This window comes from Loxodonta africana, chromosome 21 (genome assembly GCF_030014295.1).
Source record: "Loxodonta africana isolate mLoxAfr1 chromosome 21, mLoxAfr1.hap2, whole genome shotgun sequence".
Taxonomy (NCBI): Eukaryota; Metazoa; Chordata; class Mammalia; order Proboscidea; family Elephantidae; genus Loxodonta; species Loxodonta africana.
The window spans coordinates 29,100,512-29,114,456 of record NC_087362.1 but is presented as its reverse complement, the minus strand read 5'-3'; the positions used below and the strand labels follow the sequence as shown (position 1 = coordinate 29,114,456).

The 13,945-nt window shown below is 47.4% G+C and overlaps 1 protein-coding gene across 6 annotated transcripts in view; it reads right to left on the bottom strand.

Moving 5' to 3' along the window:
- Nucleotides 1–5,280, bottom strand: part of FANCA (FA complementation group A) — a 67,949-nt gene extending 62,669 nt beyond the window's left edge. For all 6 annotated transcript variants that reach the window (XM_064273615.1, XM_023558017.2, XM_064273616.1 and 3 more), the window contains exons 1-2: nucleotides 5,189–5,280; nucleotides 4,258–4,367 (exon numbers count right to left, since the gene is read on the bottom strand). In XM_064273615.1, coding sequence (XP_064129685.1) covers nucleotides 4,258–4,367; nucleotides 5,189–5,255 — 177 coding nt within the window. In that variant the 5' untranslated portion in view covers nucleotides 5,256–5,280. The remainder of the gene's footprint in view (nucleotides 1–4,257; nucleotides 4,368–5,188) is intronic.
- Nucleotides 5,281–13,945: the final 8,665 nt, after the last annotated feature.

The window sequence follows — 13,945 nt, the reverse complement described above, 5'->3', positions numbered from 1 at the left end:
CTCCCTCCCTCGTAACCATCAAAGAATATTTTCTTCTGAGTATAAACTTTATCTAGAGTTCTTATAATAGTGATCTCATACAATATTTGTCCTTTTGCAACTGACTAATTTCACTCAGCATAATGCCTTCCAAACTCCTCCATGTTATGCAATGTTTCACAGATTCATCGTTGTTCTTAATCATTGCATAGTATTCCACTGTGTGAATATGCCATAATTCATTTATCCACTCATCCATTGATGGGCACCTTAGTTGCTTCCATCTTTTTGCTACTGTAAGTAGTGTTGCAATGAACATGCGTGTGCGCATATCACAAATGGCATTCTTTAATGTGATGGAAAAACTAATCACAAACTTTATATGGTGTCTTAGTTATCTAGTGCTGCTATAACAAAAATACCACAAGTGGATGGCTTTAACAAAGAGAAATTTATTCTCTCACAGTCTAGGATGCTATAATTCCAAATTCAGAGTGTCAGCTCCAGGAGAAGGCTTTCTCTCTTGGGTGTGAGGGAAGGTTCTTATCATCAATTTTCCCCTGGTCCAGGAGCCTCTCAGCACAGGGACCCCAGATCGAAGGATGTGCTTCGCTCCCAGCTCTTCTTTCTCAGCAGTATGAGGTCCCTCTCCTCTCTGCTCAATTCTGCCTTTTATATCTCAAAGAGACTGACTGAAGATACAATCTAATCTTGTAGACTGTGTCCTGCCTCATTAACACAACTGCCTATAATCCTGCTTCATTAACATCACAGAGGTTAAGATTTACAAAACATAGGATAACTACTTCAGATCACAAAATGGAGGAAAATCACACAACACTGGGAATCACGGCCTAGCCAAGCTAACACACAACCTTAACCATCACATGTGGAAAGGAAAGAGGCCCCAGATAAGCAAAGCATTACTGAAGAAAAAAAAAAAAAACAAGAGTAGGAGGCCTCACGCTACCTGATCTCAGAACCTACTATACAGCCATGGTAGTCCAAACAGCCTGGTACATAGGATCCAGCAATCCCACTCCTTCGAATATATCCTAGAGAAATAAGAGCCTTTACACAAACAAATATTGCACACCCATGTTCACTGCAGCACTGTTTACAACAGCAAAAAGATGGAAGCAACCAAGGTGCCCATCAACGGATGAATGGATAAATAAATTACGGTATATTCTCACAATGGGATGCTATGCATCGATAAAGAACAGTTATGAATCTGTGAACCATTTCATAATGTGGAGGGATCCAGAAGGCATTATGCTGAGTGAAATTAGTCAGTTGCAAAAGGACAAATATTGTATAAGACCACTATTATAAGAACTTGAGAAATAGTTTAAACAGAGAAGAAAATATTCTTTGATCGTAATGAAAGAGAGGAGCGAGGGAGGGAAGGAGGGAGGGAGAGGGGTTTTCACTAATTAGATAGTAGATAAGAACTATTTTAGGTGAAGGGAAAGACAACACACAATACAGGAGAGGTCAGCACAACTGGACTAAACCAAAAGCAAAGAAGTTTCCTGAATAAACTGAACACTTTGAAGGCCAGCGTAGCAGGGGCAGGGGTTTGGGGACCACGGTTTCAGGGGACATCTAAGTCAACTGGCATAATAAAATCTATTAAGAAATCATTCTGCATCCCACTTTGGAGAGTGGCTTCTGGGGTCTTAAAAGCCAGCAAACAGCCATCTAAGATGCATCAATTAGTCTCAACCCACCCAGAACAAAGAAGAATGAAAAGCACCAAAGACACAAGGTAATTATGAGCCCAAGAGACAGAAAGGGCCACATAAACCAGAGACTACATCAGCCTGAGACCAGAAGAACTAGATGGTACCTGGCTACAACCAATGACTGCCCTGACAGGGAACACAGAAGAGTACCCCCAAGGGAGCAGGAGAGCAGTGGAATGCAGACCCCAAATTCTCATAAAAAGATCAGACTTAATGGTCTGACTAAGACTAGAAGGACCCCAGTGGTCATGGTCCCCAGACCTTCTGTTGGCCCAAGGCAGGAACCACTCCCAGGGCCAACTCTCCAGACAGGGATTGGACTGGATAATGGGATAGAAAATGATGCTGGTGAAGAATGAGCTTCTTGGATCAGTGGACACATGAGACTATGTTGGCATCTCTTGTCTGGAGGGGAGATGAGAGGGCAGAGGGGGTTAGAAGCTGCCCAAATGGACACAAAAAGAGAAAGTGGAGGGAAGGAGTGTGCTGTCTCATTTGGGGAAGAACAATTAGGAGTATATACCAAGGTGTTTATAAATTTTTATATGAGAGTCTGACTTGATTTGTAAACTTTCACTTAAAGCACAATAAAACTTAAAAAAAAAAAAGATGTCATCAAAAGAGTAAAAAGAGAACCTACAGACTGGGAAAAACTTTTGGTTATGACACATCCCACAAGGGTCTAATCTCTTCGACACCTCAACAACGAAAAGTAATCCAATTAAAAAATGAGCAAAGGATATGAACAGGCACTTCACGAAAGAAGGCATTTAGGCAGCTAACAGACACATGAGGAAATGCTCGCAATCACTAGCCATTAGAGAAATACAAATCAAAAGTACAATGAGATATCATCTCACTCCAACATTACCGGCACCAATCAAAAAAAAAGAGAAAATAACAAGTGTTGGAGAGATTGTGGGAAACTGAAACTCTTACGCACTGCTGGTGGGAATGCAAAATGGTTCAGCCACTATGGAAAACAATATGGCACCTCCTTAAAAAGCTAGAAATACCATAAAACCAAAAACCAAACCCATTGCTGTCGAGTCAATTCCAGCTCATAGTGACCCGATAAGACAGAGAAGAACTGTACCATACGGTTTCCAAGGAGCGCCTGGTGGATTCGAACTGCTGACCTTTTGGTTAGCAGCTATAGCTCTTAACCATTACACTACCAGGGTTTCCAGAATACCATATGATCCAACAATCCCACTCCTAGGAAGATATCCCAAAGAAATAAGCGCCATCACGTGAAGAGACATATGCACACCCATGTTCACTGCAGCATTGCTCACAATAGCAAAAAAATGGAAACAATCTAAGTGCCCATCAACTGATGAATGGATAAACAAGTTATTATACACACACACTGGAACACTACCAAACAATAAAGACAATGATGAATCCACGAAATATCTCACAACATGGATGAATCTGGAGGGCATTATGCTGAGTGAAATAAATCAATCACAAAAGGACAAATATTATATGAGACTGCTATTATAAAAACTTAAGAAAAGGTTTACACATAGAAAAAACCAAGAGGGGGGTGGGGAGGGGAAATCACTAACTAGGTAGTAGACAAGTGTTAACTTCGGTGAAAGGAAAGAAAACACACAATACAGGGGACGGTCAGCACAGCTTCACCAAGGCAAAATCAAAGAAGCTTTCCCAGACTCATGCAAACATCTTGAGCGATCGAGTTACTGAGGCTTAGGGCTGGGGACCATGGTCTCAGGGGACATCTAGGTCAACAGGAATAAAAAGTTCATAAAGAAAATGTTCTACATCCTGCTTTAGAGAATAGCGTCCAGGGTCTTAAAAGCTTGTAAGCGGCCATCTAAGATACTTCCATTGGTCCCATCCCGGCTGGAGCAAAGGAGAATGAAGAAAACAAAAGACACAAGGAAAATATCAGTCCGAGGGGCTAAGGGACCACATGAAGCACAGCCTCCACCAGCCTGAGCCAGAAGAACCAGATGGAGCCCAACCACTCTGACACAGATCACAATAGAGGGTCCTGGATAGAGTGGGAGAAAACTTGTAGAACAAAATTCAAATTCATAAAAAAAAATACCTGAATTACTGGTCTGACAGAGATTGGAGGAACCCCCAAGAATATGAACCCTGGACACCCTGCCAACTCAGAAACAGAAATCACTCCCAAAGCTCATCTTTCAGCGAAAGATTAGACAGGCCTATAAATCAAACAATAACACATGTGAGGAACATGCTTCTTAGTTTAGCCAAGTATACTAGACCAAACAGGCAACATCTGCCCAAAAGCGAAGATGAGAAGGCAAGAACGGGCAGGAAAACTGGACAAATGGACACGGGGAACCTGGGGTGAAAGGGGAGGGTGCTGAAACATTACGGGGATTGCAACCGATGTCACAAAACAATTATAAATTTTTGAACGAGAAACTAATTTTCACTGTAAACTTTCACCTAAAGCACAATAAAATTTTTTAAAAAAGAAAGCCCAAACGTAAATCTGCTAGTAAAGGATAAACCAATTTCCTCTTACCTCAAGCATAAGGTCATCCAAGTTTTGACGGCTTCTCAGCAGGTGCATTGCTGCTTCCTTTAGCTTCTGTCCCCTTTCAGGATTGAATTTTTGCCTCTTAACCCTTCCCGCTAAGGAGAAAAAATCAGTCCAAAATCAGAGCACTCTTAAAAACTCATGTAATAAGACATGATGACATCATATATCCCTGACACAATGCACTGACACACATAGCTTCTGTGGCATTTTTCCCAAGAATGCATAACCTCAGTCTAATCGGCAGGAAGCATCAGACACACAAAAGTGAGAGACATCCTATAAAATAAGGAACCAGTATTGTTCAAAAATGTGTCAAGGTCACGAAAGAACAGGAAAGACAAGTTAACCATCAGACAGGAGGAGCCTGAGGAATCAAGAGGACCAGCCGCAACGTAGGACCCTGGAGTAGAAAAGGGAGATAAGGAGAAAACTGGCGAAATCCGAACGAAGTCTGCAGTTGAGTGAGCCGCAGTGCACCAACGTTAACTTCTGGAACTGATAACTGTTGGCTAACTGAAGAGTAAAGTGAGTTCATGTGATTCCGGTGACAACTTAAATTTAATGCCTCAGTGCCATCACGTGCAACTGGGCTGACATTTTGGGTAAAACTTAAATCTCCAGTTTGTAGGGTAGGACCGGGCTTCTTGAATTATTAGTTTGACGGATGCGGAATGGGACACGGTTTGGGGGCGGCTGCTGAGGAGGCGACTGGTGGGGCGACCGGGGATGAGGACCACGGAGAAGCAAATCCCGGTAGTGCGGGGGCGGACACCAGACACTGGCGCGCTGGGCTCACTCCTCCAAGAGCGGGCTCGGGACCCGGCGTGGACGCTCGCGTGTTAAGTGGTTTCGGGGCCCGGGAAGACCTGGCGCGTGCTTGGCGGGAAACCGCCGGGCGCCCGCGCCCACCTACCCAGCAGCTCGGACCAGGACCTCCTGAGGGCTCTCTGGCCCGGGTCGGGCGCCTGCGAGTCCGACATGACGTGATCCTGGCAGCTCCCGCTTGCGACGCTCGGCGCCGAGCCCGCGCTGCCCTCCCATTGGCCGCGGACAGGCGCGCGCGCCCATTGGCTGGGGCCGCCCGACCACACCCCTCTAAGGACCGAGGCCTCCTGCGCCAGCATCCGGGTGGTGGAAGGAGCAAGGAGCGCCGGGAAGAGTAGTTCTGACAGTCAGGGCTGGTGGCGTGAATTCCAAACGACATCCGGGACGAGAAAACGGTGACGTTCCTTAGGTAGTGTTCCTGCCGAGAATGACCCGGAGCTCGTCATGAAGACACAACCTGACAAACCCAAACGGCATGATACAGAAGGCATGCTACAGAACCACTGCCTCTTCATAAAGACTGGCCTGGCCAAACAGCGGGACAGACCCCACCAGGACTGGCGTTGGACCAAAAAGTTCCACCCCCGCTCATTGTCAACTGAGCTATTGTCAAGGGAAAGAAACCTCTGGGTTTGTCTTCCACTCCAGATAATTCTCCTTCTGCTATTCTCCTTATCCTCACCATCTGCCCGCCCAAAACTAAGGCATTGGGAGAAATAGGCAGATCTGGAAAACGGTAACCTAAACCAGAGTAACACCCCTCTCCGCACCTTCCTGATGCCTATGTCCTGCCCCCAGCCGTCCCCCCTGCTCCTGAGGCATGCATCTGCTCAATACCTGGATTTCTGCATCCTGAAATTTCTGCTCAGCCTGTGGGGAAACCTGCCCTCATCCATGACAATCTTTGTATGGCAATGACTAAGAATGGAGGAAAGAATGTGAAGATGCATTTTTCCTTGATGCTGACCAAGGCCCCAGGAAATATTTGGGACAAGGGCTAGGCACTTAGATAAGATTCTGAACCACAGGCATTTATGGCTGAGAATCTATAGAAGCTCCCACCTCAGGGCAGGCTGTTTGGGCTCCAACTCCATCCTTCAGCAGATGGTCACCCTGGCTCTGATGTCAACCGTTTCTTTGCCTCAGGATTATTCCTAATCCCCCCCCCCCCCACAACGGTAGCCTGGTTGGTATAAGAGTGATTGCTTGAATCACATGTAGCGAACACTCTTCTTTGGGACTGGCAATGCCCTAAATGGGTCTGGGTCTCATGGGAGGGCGAGGGACAGTGGGAGTACTCCGGACCCATGAAGTCACCCAGGAGGAGTGCTCTAGAGCCACGTGTGATAGTGGGAATAAAGGCTAGGTGGGCAAGGGGAACAGACCAGATCATTAAAAAAAAAAAAAAAAAACAGTCACTTCATTCTCCATGCATAGCACAAAGACGAAGCTGGTTGATGAGGGCAAGAAAGATCCATGATAGAAGCAAGGGCCCTGTTGTGAATTTTACTCCAAATAGCTAAGCTTCCTCCCACTCCTGGCTGTGCCCCTGACATCACCCAGAAGAACACTGCAGAGCTGTCTGCTTTACACACCCTTTTAGACTATTTGAGAGGGAGGGTTTCTTAAGTTTTGGGAAACACCATTTCTATTTGGCCATGAGTCGCTTGGAGAAAAGACTTTTCCCAAGTTGCCGACAGGGATGGAGCCCCGATTGTCTTAATGATTTTAATTAGCAACAAAATCAGACTTATGTTCTTCAATGCTTGCCAAATTCCAAAGTGTAGACATAATAGGTCCCTCTTCTTCGAAATCACTAAACAAATTTTCTAAGCAAGTGAAATTACTAAAGAGCTTTATAAAATGCACCAGCACATAGAAACAGGTTTGTCTACCAGTCTGGAAGGATACGGTGCTCAGAGTTAGCTCAGGCAATTGCAGACCTCAGTGCCCCACCTCTTTGGGCAGCGTGGTCTCTAGCCCCACCCGACATCCTCAGCCAGTGTTTGCTGGGTCGGTTCTGTGCTTGTTGAGGACATTGTTGGTGAATGTTCTGGTACATATGGCCTGTGATTGTCTTCAGTACACACTTCACATTTTCTACACCACCACCAATACTTTGTGTTTCTATCGCTGGAGGTGGTTGCATTACCTCTGCAAAAAAGTTGACCGAAGGTGTTTTGTGCCTAGGTGTGACTCTTTTAATCAGGAAGGTATTGGGATTGAGAGAAGAAATAGAATTTGTAAATCCCCCACTGCTAAGTGCCCAGAATACTCAGGAAGGGACCAAGCCAAGGAACACCTTGGTTTCTCCATTTGTAAAACCAGCCCAACAGATGCTGTCTTCAGTCTCCTAGGGCTGCTGTAACAACAACGAAAAAACACCCCACAAACTGGGTGGCTCATAAGAACAGGTATTTATTGTCTGTTCTGGAGGTCAAATGTCCAAATCAGGGTCTTGGCCATGTTGATTCTCTCTAAGGCTTTGAAAGAAGAACCGTTCCATGTTTCTCTCCAGCTTCTGGTAGCTGCCAGCAATCCTCGGTGTTCCTTGGCTTGTGTCTGATTCTCCCTTCTTCCTCACATGGCATCCTTCTTCTGTCTCTCTATGTGTCTTCTCTTTTATAAGGACACCACACATATAGGATTAGGACCTACCCTATGCCAGCATGACCTCATGTTAAAAACCAAAAAAACCAAATCCATTGCTGTCAAGTTGATTCTGACTCACAGCAACCCCATAGGACAAAGCAGAACTGCCCCCATAAGGTTTCCAAGGCTGTAAATCTTTACAGACGCAGACTGCCACAAGTTTCTCCTGCAGAGTGGCTGGAGGATTCAAACCACTAACCTATATGGGTTAGCAGCCAAGCGCTTAATCACTGTGCCACCAAGGCTCCTTGACCTCATGTTAACCTAACTGATAACATCTTTAAAGATCCCATTTCCAAACAAGGTCACACGCACAGGTACCAGGGGTTAGGACTTCAACCCATCTTTTTGGGGTATATGATTCAACCTGTAACAGCCGTCTAGGAGTTTCCCTGGGAGGATGAGGGATCCTGCTGATGTCTGCACACTTGGAGGGGAACACGTGAAAGTACAGAGCTTTGTGTCCAGTGCCAAGAGTGACCTTTAGTGCTGGAACCAGAGCCAAGGACTGCTGAGACCCACAGAGGAGATTCACATATGAGGAGGCCCCTTTCACCCCAAGATGCTCACTCCTGAGAGGATAGCCTGGTTCAGGCGAGTTGACTGTGCATTTTCTCGGAGTTCCGCAGCACAGGAGAGCTCTACCCTGCATCCCCATGGCCACACAGCAGGTTACCAAAGCCAACACCTGTCTCCGACTGGAACTTCCTAGAAGAACCTACTTCTCTGGAATTATGTGGGTAAATATCCACCACTCACAACCATACTTGGAAGCTGTATTGTCCCAAATTCCTAGAGTACAGTATATGAAGAGGGAGATGAAAGCAGGTATGAGGAGAGTTATGTGAGTGCTGGCAGGAATGGTGGAGAGTCTGCTGCTGAAATCCTTTTATAGTATCTGCTACTCAGCCCAACTAGAGAAAACTATAACACTGTGTACACACATGCACACACGCACACATATAAACATGCCATGCACACATGTGCACACAGTGCACACGATACACTCACGTCATGTACACACACAGCTATTTAGTGAAATCCTCCTCCTTCCCCCTCCCAGCAGAATTATTCATCAATGGCAGATGGAAGAGGGAAGAGATGCACCACCCACCATGTAATATTAGACAACACTGATTTGATTTGTGTAGGAATTATGATAGTAATTTCTACAATCTGCCAGAATTCAGCCTCCCAGACTAGCATCTGAGGCATATCTGACATCCAAGATTGATGTCTATTACACATACATGTTTGTGTACACACACACACACACACACACACTACCCCCTTTCCCCAGAGGGCAGCATATCTTACCCTCTACTTTGTGCTTTGTTCTTACTCCAGTGTGGTGGGAATATTTCATATCTGTGGGCAGAGCTCCTACATTCTTCATACACCTGCATATTCCTCCAGGTTGTGAGAAAGACCTGGTCTTCAGAGAGGTGGATGTCCACATGTGCTTATATAAGCTGGGGTCAGGGTAGACCTTTGGCAAGTGTTTAATTCATTTTAAACCACCCTGCATGAACAAACGGGAAACTTTTAAATCGTCTTGAATATTCAAAGTGGGAAGCAAACAGTCCTAGCTCATTAACTCCTGGTCAGGAACTCTAGGGTGGTTTTTCCCCTGAAGTGCCCCCTCCTTCTCGATCCTGTTCCACAGAGAGCAGCTAACTCAGCCAGTCTTAGTCCTGTCAATTTCTGTCCTCTTCCATGGTTTCTTCTCTCTGTCTGGCTCAGCTCTGGGACCTCAGTGTCCAGACCTCACTGTGGCGATGCCATATGTGTGCTCTGGACCTCCTCTGCCTCTCTGTCATGTTCCGCTATGTTTCATCCCTATGGCTTCACAACACCAACCCAGTCCCAGAGCCCTAACCAGAGCTGGCCTTGGTTCCCTTTTCCAGGTCAAGCACAGCCTGGCCTGATCTGGCTCACCTCAGGATTTGTGGCCTTTATCATTATCCCAAAATAAACCTAGAGCACAAAACCACAACCTCTAGAATTTCAGCTTTTCCGGCCCTGCCTGCTACCCAGAGGGCTCCGCCTCATTGCTTCCATGTGACAAAGAGTGCATTCAGGGTCCTCCGAATCGAATAGTGGCAACAGGAGGCAAACGGCTCACTGTACCAAGCCCCTTGGGAAAACCCAACCTGCTTTTCAGTGTGGAGTGGACTAGGAAGGTGTGGGCCAGGGAACCTCTGCACTCCACCAACCGCAAGGGGGCGGTTCTTTGAGGAGAGTGGAGGAGGTCTTTGATCTGAAATCATGTTTGATCTTAAACCCAATCGCCCATGTGCCCAGCTTGCTCTGACCTTTGTTCTAAGACGTTTGGAGTTTTCGCTATACCACCTTGGACCCTGCAATCTTGCACTCCTCCCCTGGAAGGGTGGGTGTAGGCCCCAGCACACCTGGGAGTCCAGCCATATGTAGCTGTATTGGCCACCACCAGGAGCTTAAAATTAGTATCTGCCAGACTCCATGTCAGCAAAGATGCTCAGAGGTGTAATTCCTAGAGCTTTTTCATCTTTGGCCAACTCCAGCCATCAGCCTCCCAGCCCCTCCCCATTGCATTAGCCATTGTAGGGACGTGATTTACAGTGCTGAAAGAGTTCCCTCTGTTTTAAAGCACCAACCACAGAGCACGGGAAAACAGATATAACCAGTGTGGCTCCCACCCACATTTCAGCACTGGGGACCTTAAGAGATCTGTACCTGTGCATGTTAACTCCCCCTTAGAGCAGAAAGTTCAGGAGGGAAAGGACCTGGCTGAGATTTTCACTATTCTTTCCCCAGGCCTAATGCATCAGTGCCTGGCACTCAGTAAACAGGTGTGAATGAATAGCCCCCACGCGAAGGTGAATATTTTGGGAGAGTCTTTAATAATGTGATAAGTTGATACGTGATTCTTCAACTCCAAGCATCTGTAGATTAATCACTGTGCCAAATGTTTCTGGCTGTCCCAAGCAGAGAAGCCCACTGTTACTGATACCACCCGCCCCCCCCCGCTGAGATTTCCTTATCTACTGGAAATGAAGTATAAGGAACATGTTTTTTTTAAGAGTAGGCTAAAGGAGATTCCCATAACTGTAGAAATAACCTTGATGCAAAGCTCCCAAGATGAGCTAATGACTGAGCAACATCAATTTCCACTCTGCTCCTCAGTTGAGTCTCTAACAGCTGGAAATACATTGTTTTATTTCTAGAATCCAAATAACAAGTTCAAGTTATGGTGGAACTAATATTTCTTTGACTCTGACATTCAGTGTTGCATACTCTTGGACAAATAGCTAATTTTTTTTCCCAGTTAAGTTTTAACTCAACTGCCATTTTCAACCAGGGTAACCCCAATTCCCACCTTAACTAGGCACCATTTGCTTTGTTCACATGTAAAAATACCTGGGTGTGGTGTAGCCCACACAAGGGCGAGCTTACGCACATGATGTCCTTGTGGTAGAGCCCTCGGTCTGACTTAAAATACTGATGAGGCTTTTCAATCAAAAGTGTGAACTGTTCCTCGTACCCCATCACAGGAAGGAGTGGTTATCTTCAGCTTCGCCAAAGTGGTGACTACTTGATGGAACTTGTCACTAAACCCAGAGCTTCCACTAGCTAGGTAACAGCACTTACATCTAGTTGCAGACCCGTGGATCCATTGGATCAGTGTCTCTTCTAGCGTATGCACCCTTCCACTCTGGCTACTGGCATAAAAGTCATTCTCAGCTTCCTAGTCTACAAGGCTGGAATCCTTCACTGCTACTGCCGCCATTAGAAACACTGTCGGGCTGCCTTTTCACACTGGGTCCACTTTTAGGTTTCATCTGGTACTTTTTGGGGATTGCGAGTAAAATTACCTGAGAGGAAAAAAAATATGGTTTCCACAGGCATCTCAAGAACTAACTGGTGCTTCTGCCTCCTCATCTTGGTCACGGCCAGGGGAGGAAACCTTCAGCTATCAAGGGACAAGTAAGTAGAACATTTAAAAAATTTAGTAAAACCCCAGTGTTTTAAATCTTGCTGGTTAATGTCTTGGAAAGTGTGCAGAGATCTCTTAAAAAAAAAAAATCAATGCCTGGTTAAAAAGGATAATTGTAGCTATGCATAGATGACCTCCAAGGACCACCAGAGACAGCCAGGCACAAGTCATCACCAGGTCCTTAGCCAGCGGCTGCTTATCAAATGAGATCCTAAAAACCTTGTCATCAATAACAGAAACCCAAGGTCCTTTCAAAAGAGGAAAGGCATTCCTTGCCAGGACCCAGCCAGCTTCCTTCCAATTAGGGTAACTTTCATCTTCCTGCTCAAATCCCCCAGCTGGCTGTGTCTACTGGCTTCCACTGGCTTCTCACTTCCTGTGTGCACAGGTGACTTGGTGGCTCCTGAAGGCACTCCCACCACCTGGGAGGGGCAGGGTGGGGCTCAGGAGTCCCAGTTTCTAAGGAGCTGGTGGTTAAGTCCTTCTCAGTGAGGAGTTGCGAGTGCAAGTCTGTATTCCCATGGAATGTAAAAGCAGAAACCACCCTGTGTGTGGGCCTGTCAGTGACAGCATCACCACTTCCCCATGACCACACACCTGGCATTGTGTGAATCAGGGACTTTCCTAACGTCACTTGTGCGGACTCCACTGCTCCTATGTAAATATGACTCTTCACTAAAGGTTTCTTGCTATTGATGCTCCAAGACAGAGCTTGGAATTTCTGACCCATCCTCCATGGATAACTACAGGGAGGAGGGGATGATAAAGACCAGGGAGAAAGATCAACCGGAGTCCCAGGTCCTTTGCACAATTTATTCAAGAGATGAGCATCACCTCCGCCTCTACTCTTTTCCATTTTTAGTTCCAGTAAGCTCAATGCTCCTATTACCTACAGTTGTGTACTGTAAGCCTGGGAAAGTGGGGGAAGCTGTGAAAACTAGCCAGCTGGGCTGTTGATCATGACAACTCTAGGCTGAACTCATCTTTTATCAAACTACTTTCTGTCTGAAGATTAAAGACCCAGATGGGATTCTCTAATAGCAGGACTCTAGGTGACAGCCTACACCCCCCACCTCCAAGTCTCCTTCAGATGAGGTGAAACTGCCTGTGGGTTCCATGTGGTTTCCATGCTCAGCTGTTCAGAATCACCAGAGAACCTAAAAAAAAAAAAAAATTGCAAGAGTCCCAAGTTTTACCTCAAATCTTCTGGCTTAGAATCCCCAGCTGGGAGCCTAGGAGACCAGAAATCTGCATTTTATGTGTTCCCCAGCTAATTTTGATGGGTGACCAGGTTTGGGGCCCCTTGCCTTATTGCTGTTTATTTTCTGATTGCCTTTTCTGGCCCTGTTATTCTGAATGAAGCCACTTGGATTCCTGGGAGCCTAGTGAGCCGGGCGCGGGGTGGAGACATGCATGTCTGCTGAGGGAGTGTTGTGTTGTCTTTGGTAGACCGTGGTGTGTTCACTTTTCACGGAGAAGGCTGACACACGGGGAGAATCGCTCAAGAAGGCTTCATGCCCGAGGGTCTGATGCAGTGGGGTCATCCCCCTCTCATCATCCCCACAGTGACCACCTGGGGTCACCTTGACAGCCCGCCCTCCACAGAAGCGGCCGGGGGCATTGCTGCCACTCCGAACCCAAGTCCAGTGTGTGTGTGTGTCTGTCTGTCTGTCTGTGTCTGTGTGTGTGTGTGGGATTCACAATCCTCCTCTCGCCCTCTCCCATTCTCCTGGAGTCAAACGGGCGTAGGGCCCCTGTTTTGTGTCCCAGGCTGAATGCCCGGACGCCTAAGCAGGCGCGAGCTTGGGGGACTCACCGCGCCCACCGCCCCGGCCTCGGTTCTGGGTCCCTCCTCCTCCCCTTCTCGCCTAGGCCGCCCGGATTCACCCCCCACTCTCCTCCCCCACCCCGGGTTCCTCACCGGCCGCCCGGCTCGGCCTCGTCGCCCCTCCCTACCCGGCTCCGAGGCCCCCTCCCGCTCGTCTCCGCCCCTCCCACCTCCCCAGCCAAGAGCTCCTCGCCCGCAACTGCCCCGCCCTCCCCTCCCCCTCCCCCTCCCCACGCCCCGCCTCCGGTCCCGCCCTCACCTGCGGCCGCTCGCGGGGCGGGGCCGGGGATGACAAAGCACCGGCGGGCGGTGCCGGGTCCGCCCCCCGCGCGTCCACGGGGCTGCGTCGGCCGACCCGGGAGCGGCTGTTATGGAAACCGGCCCGGCGC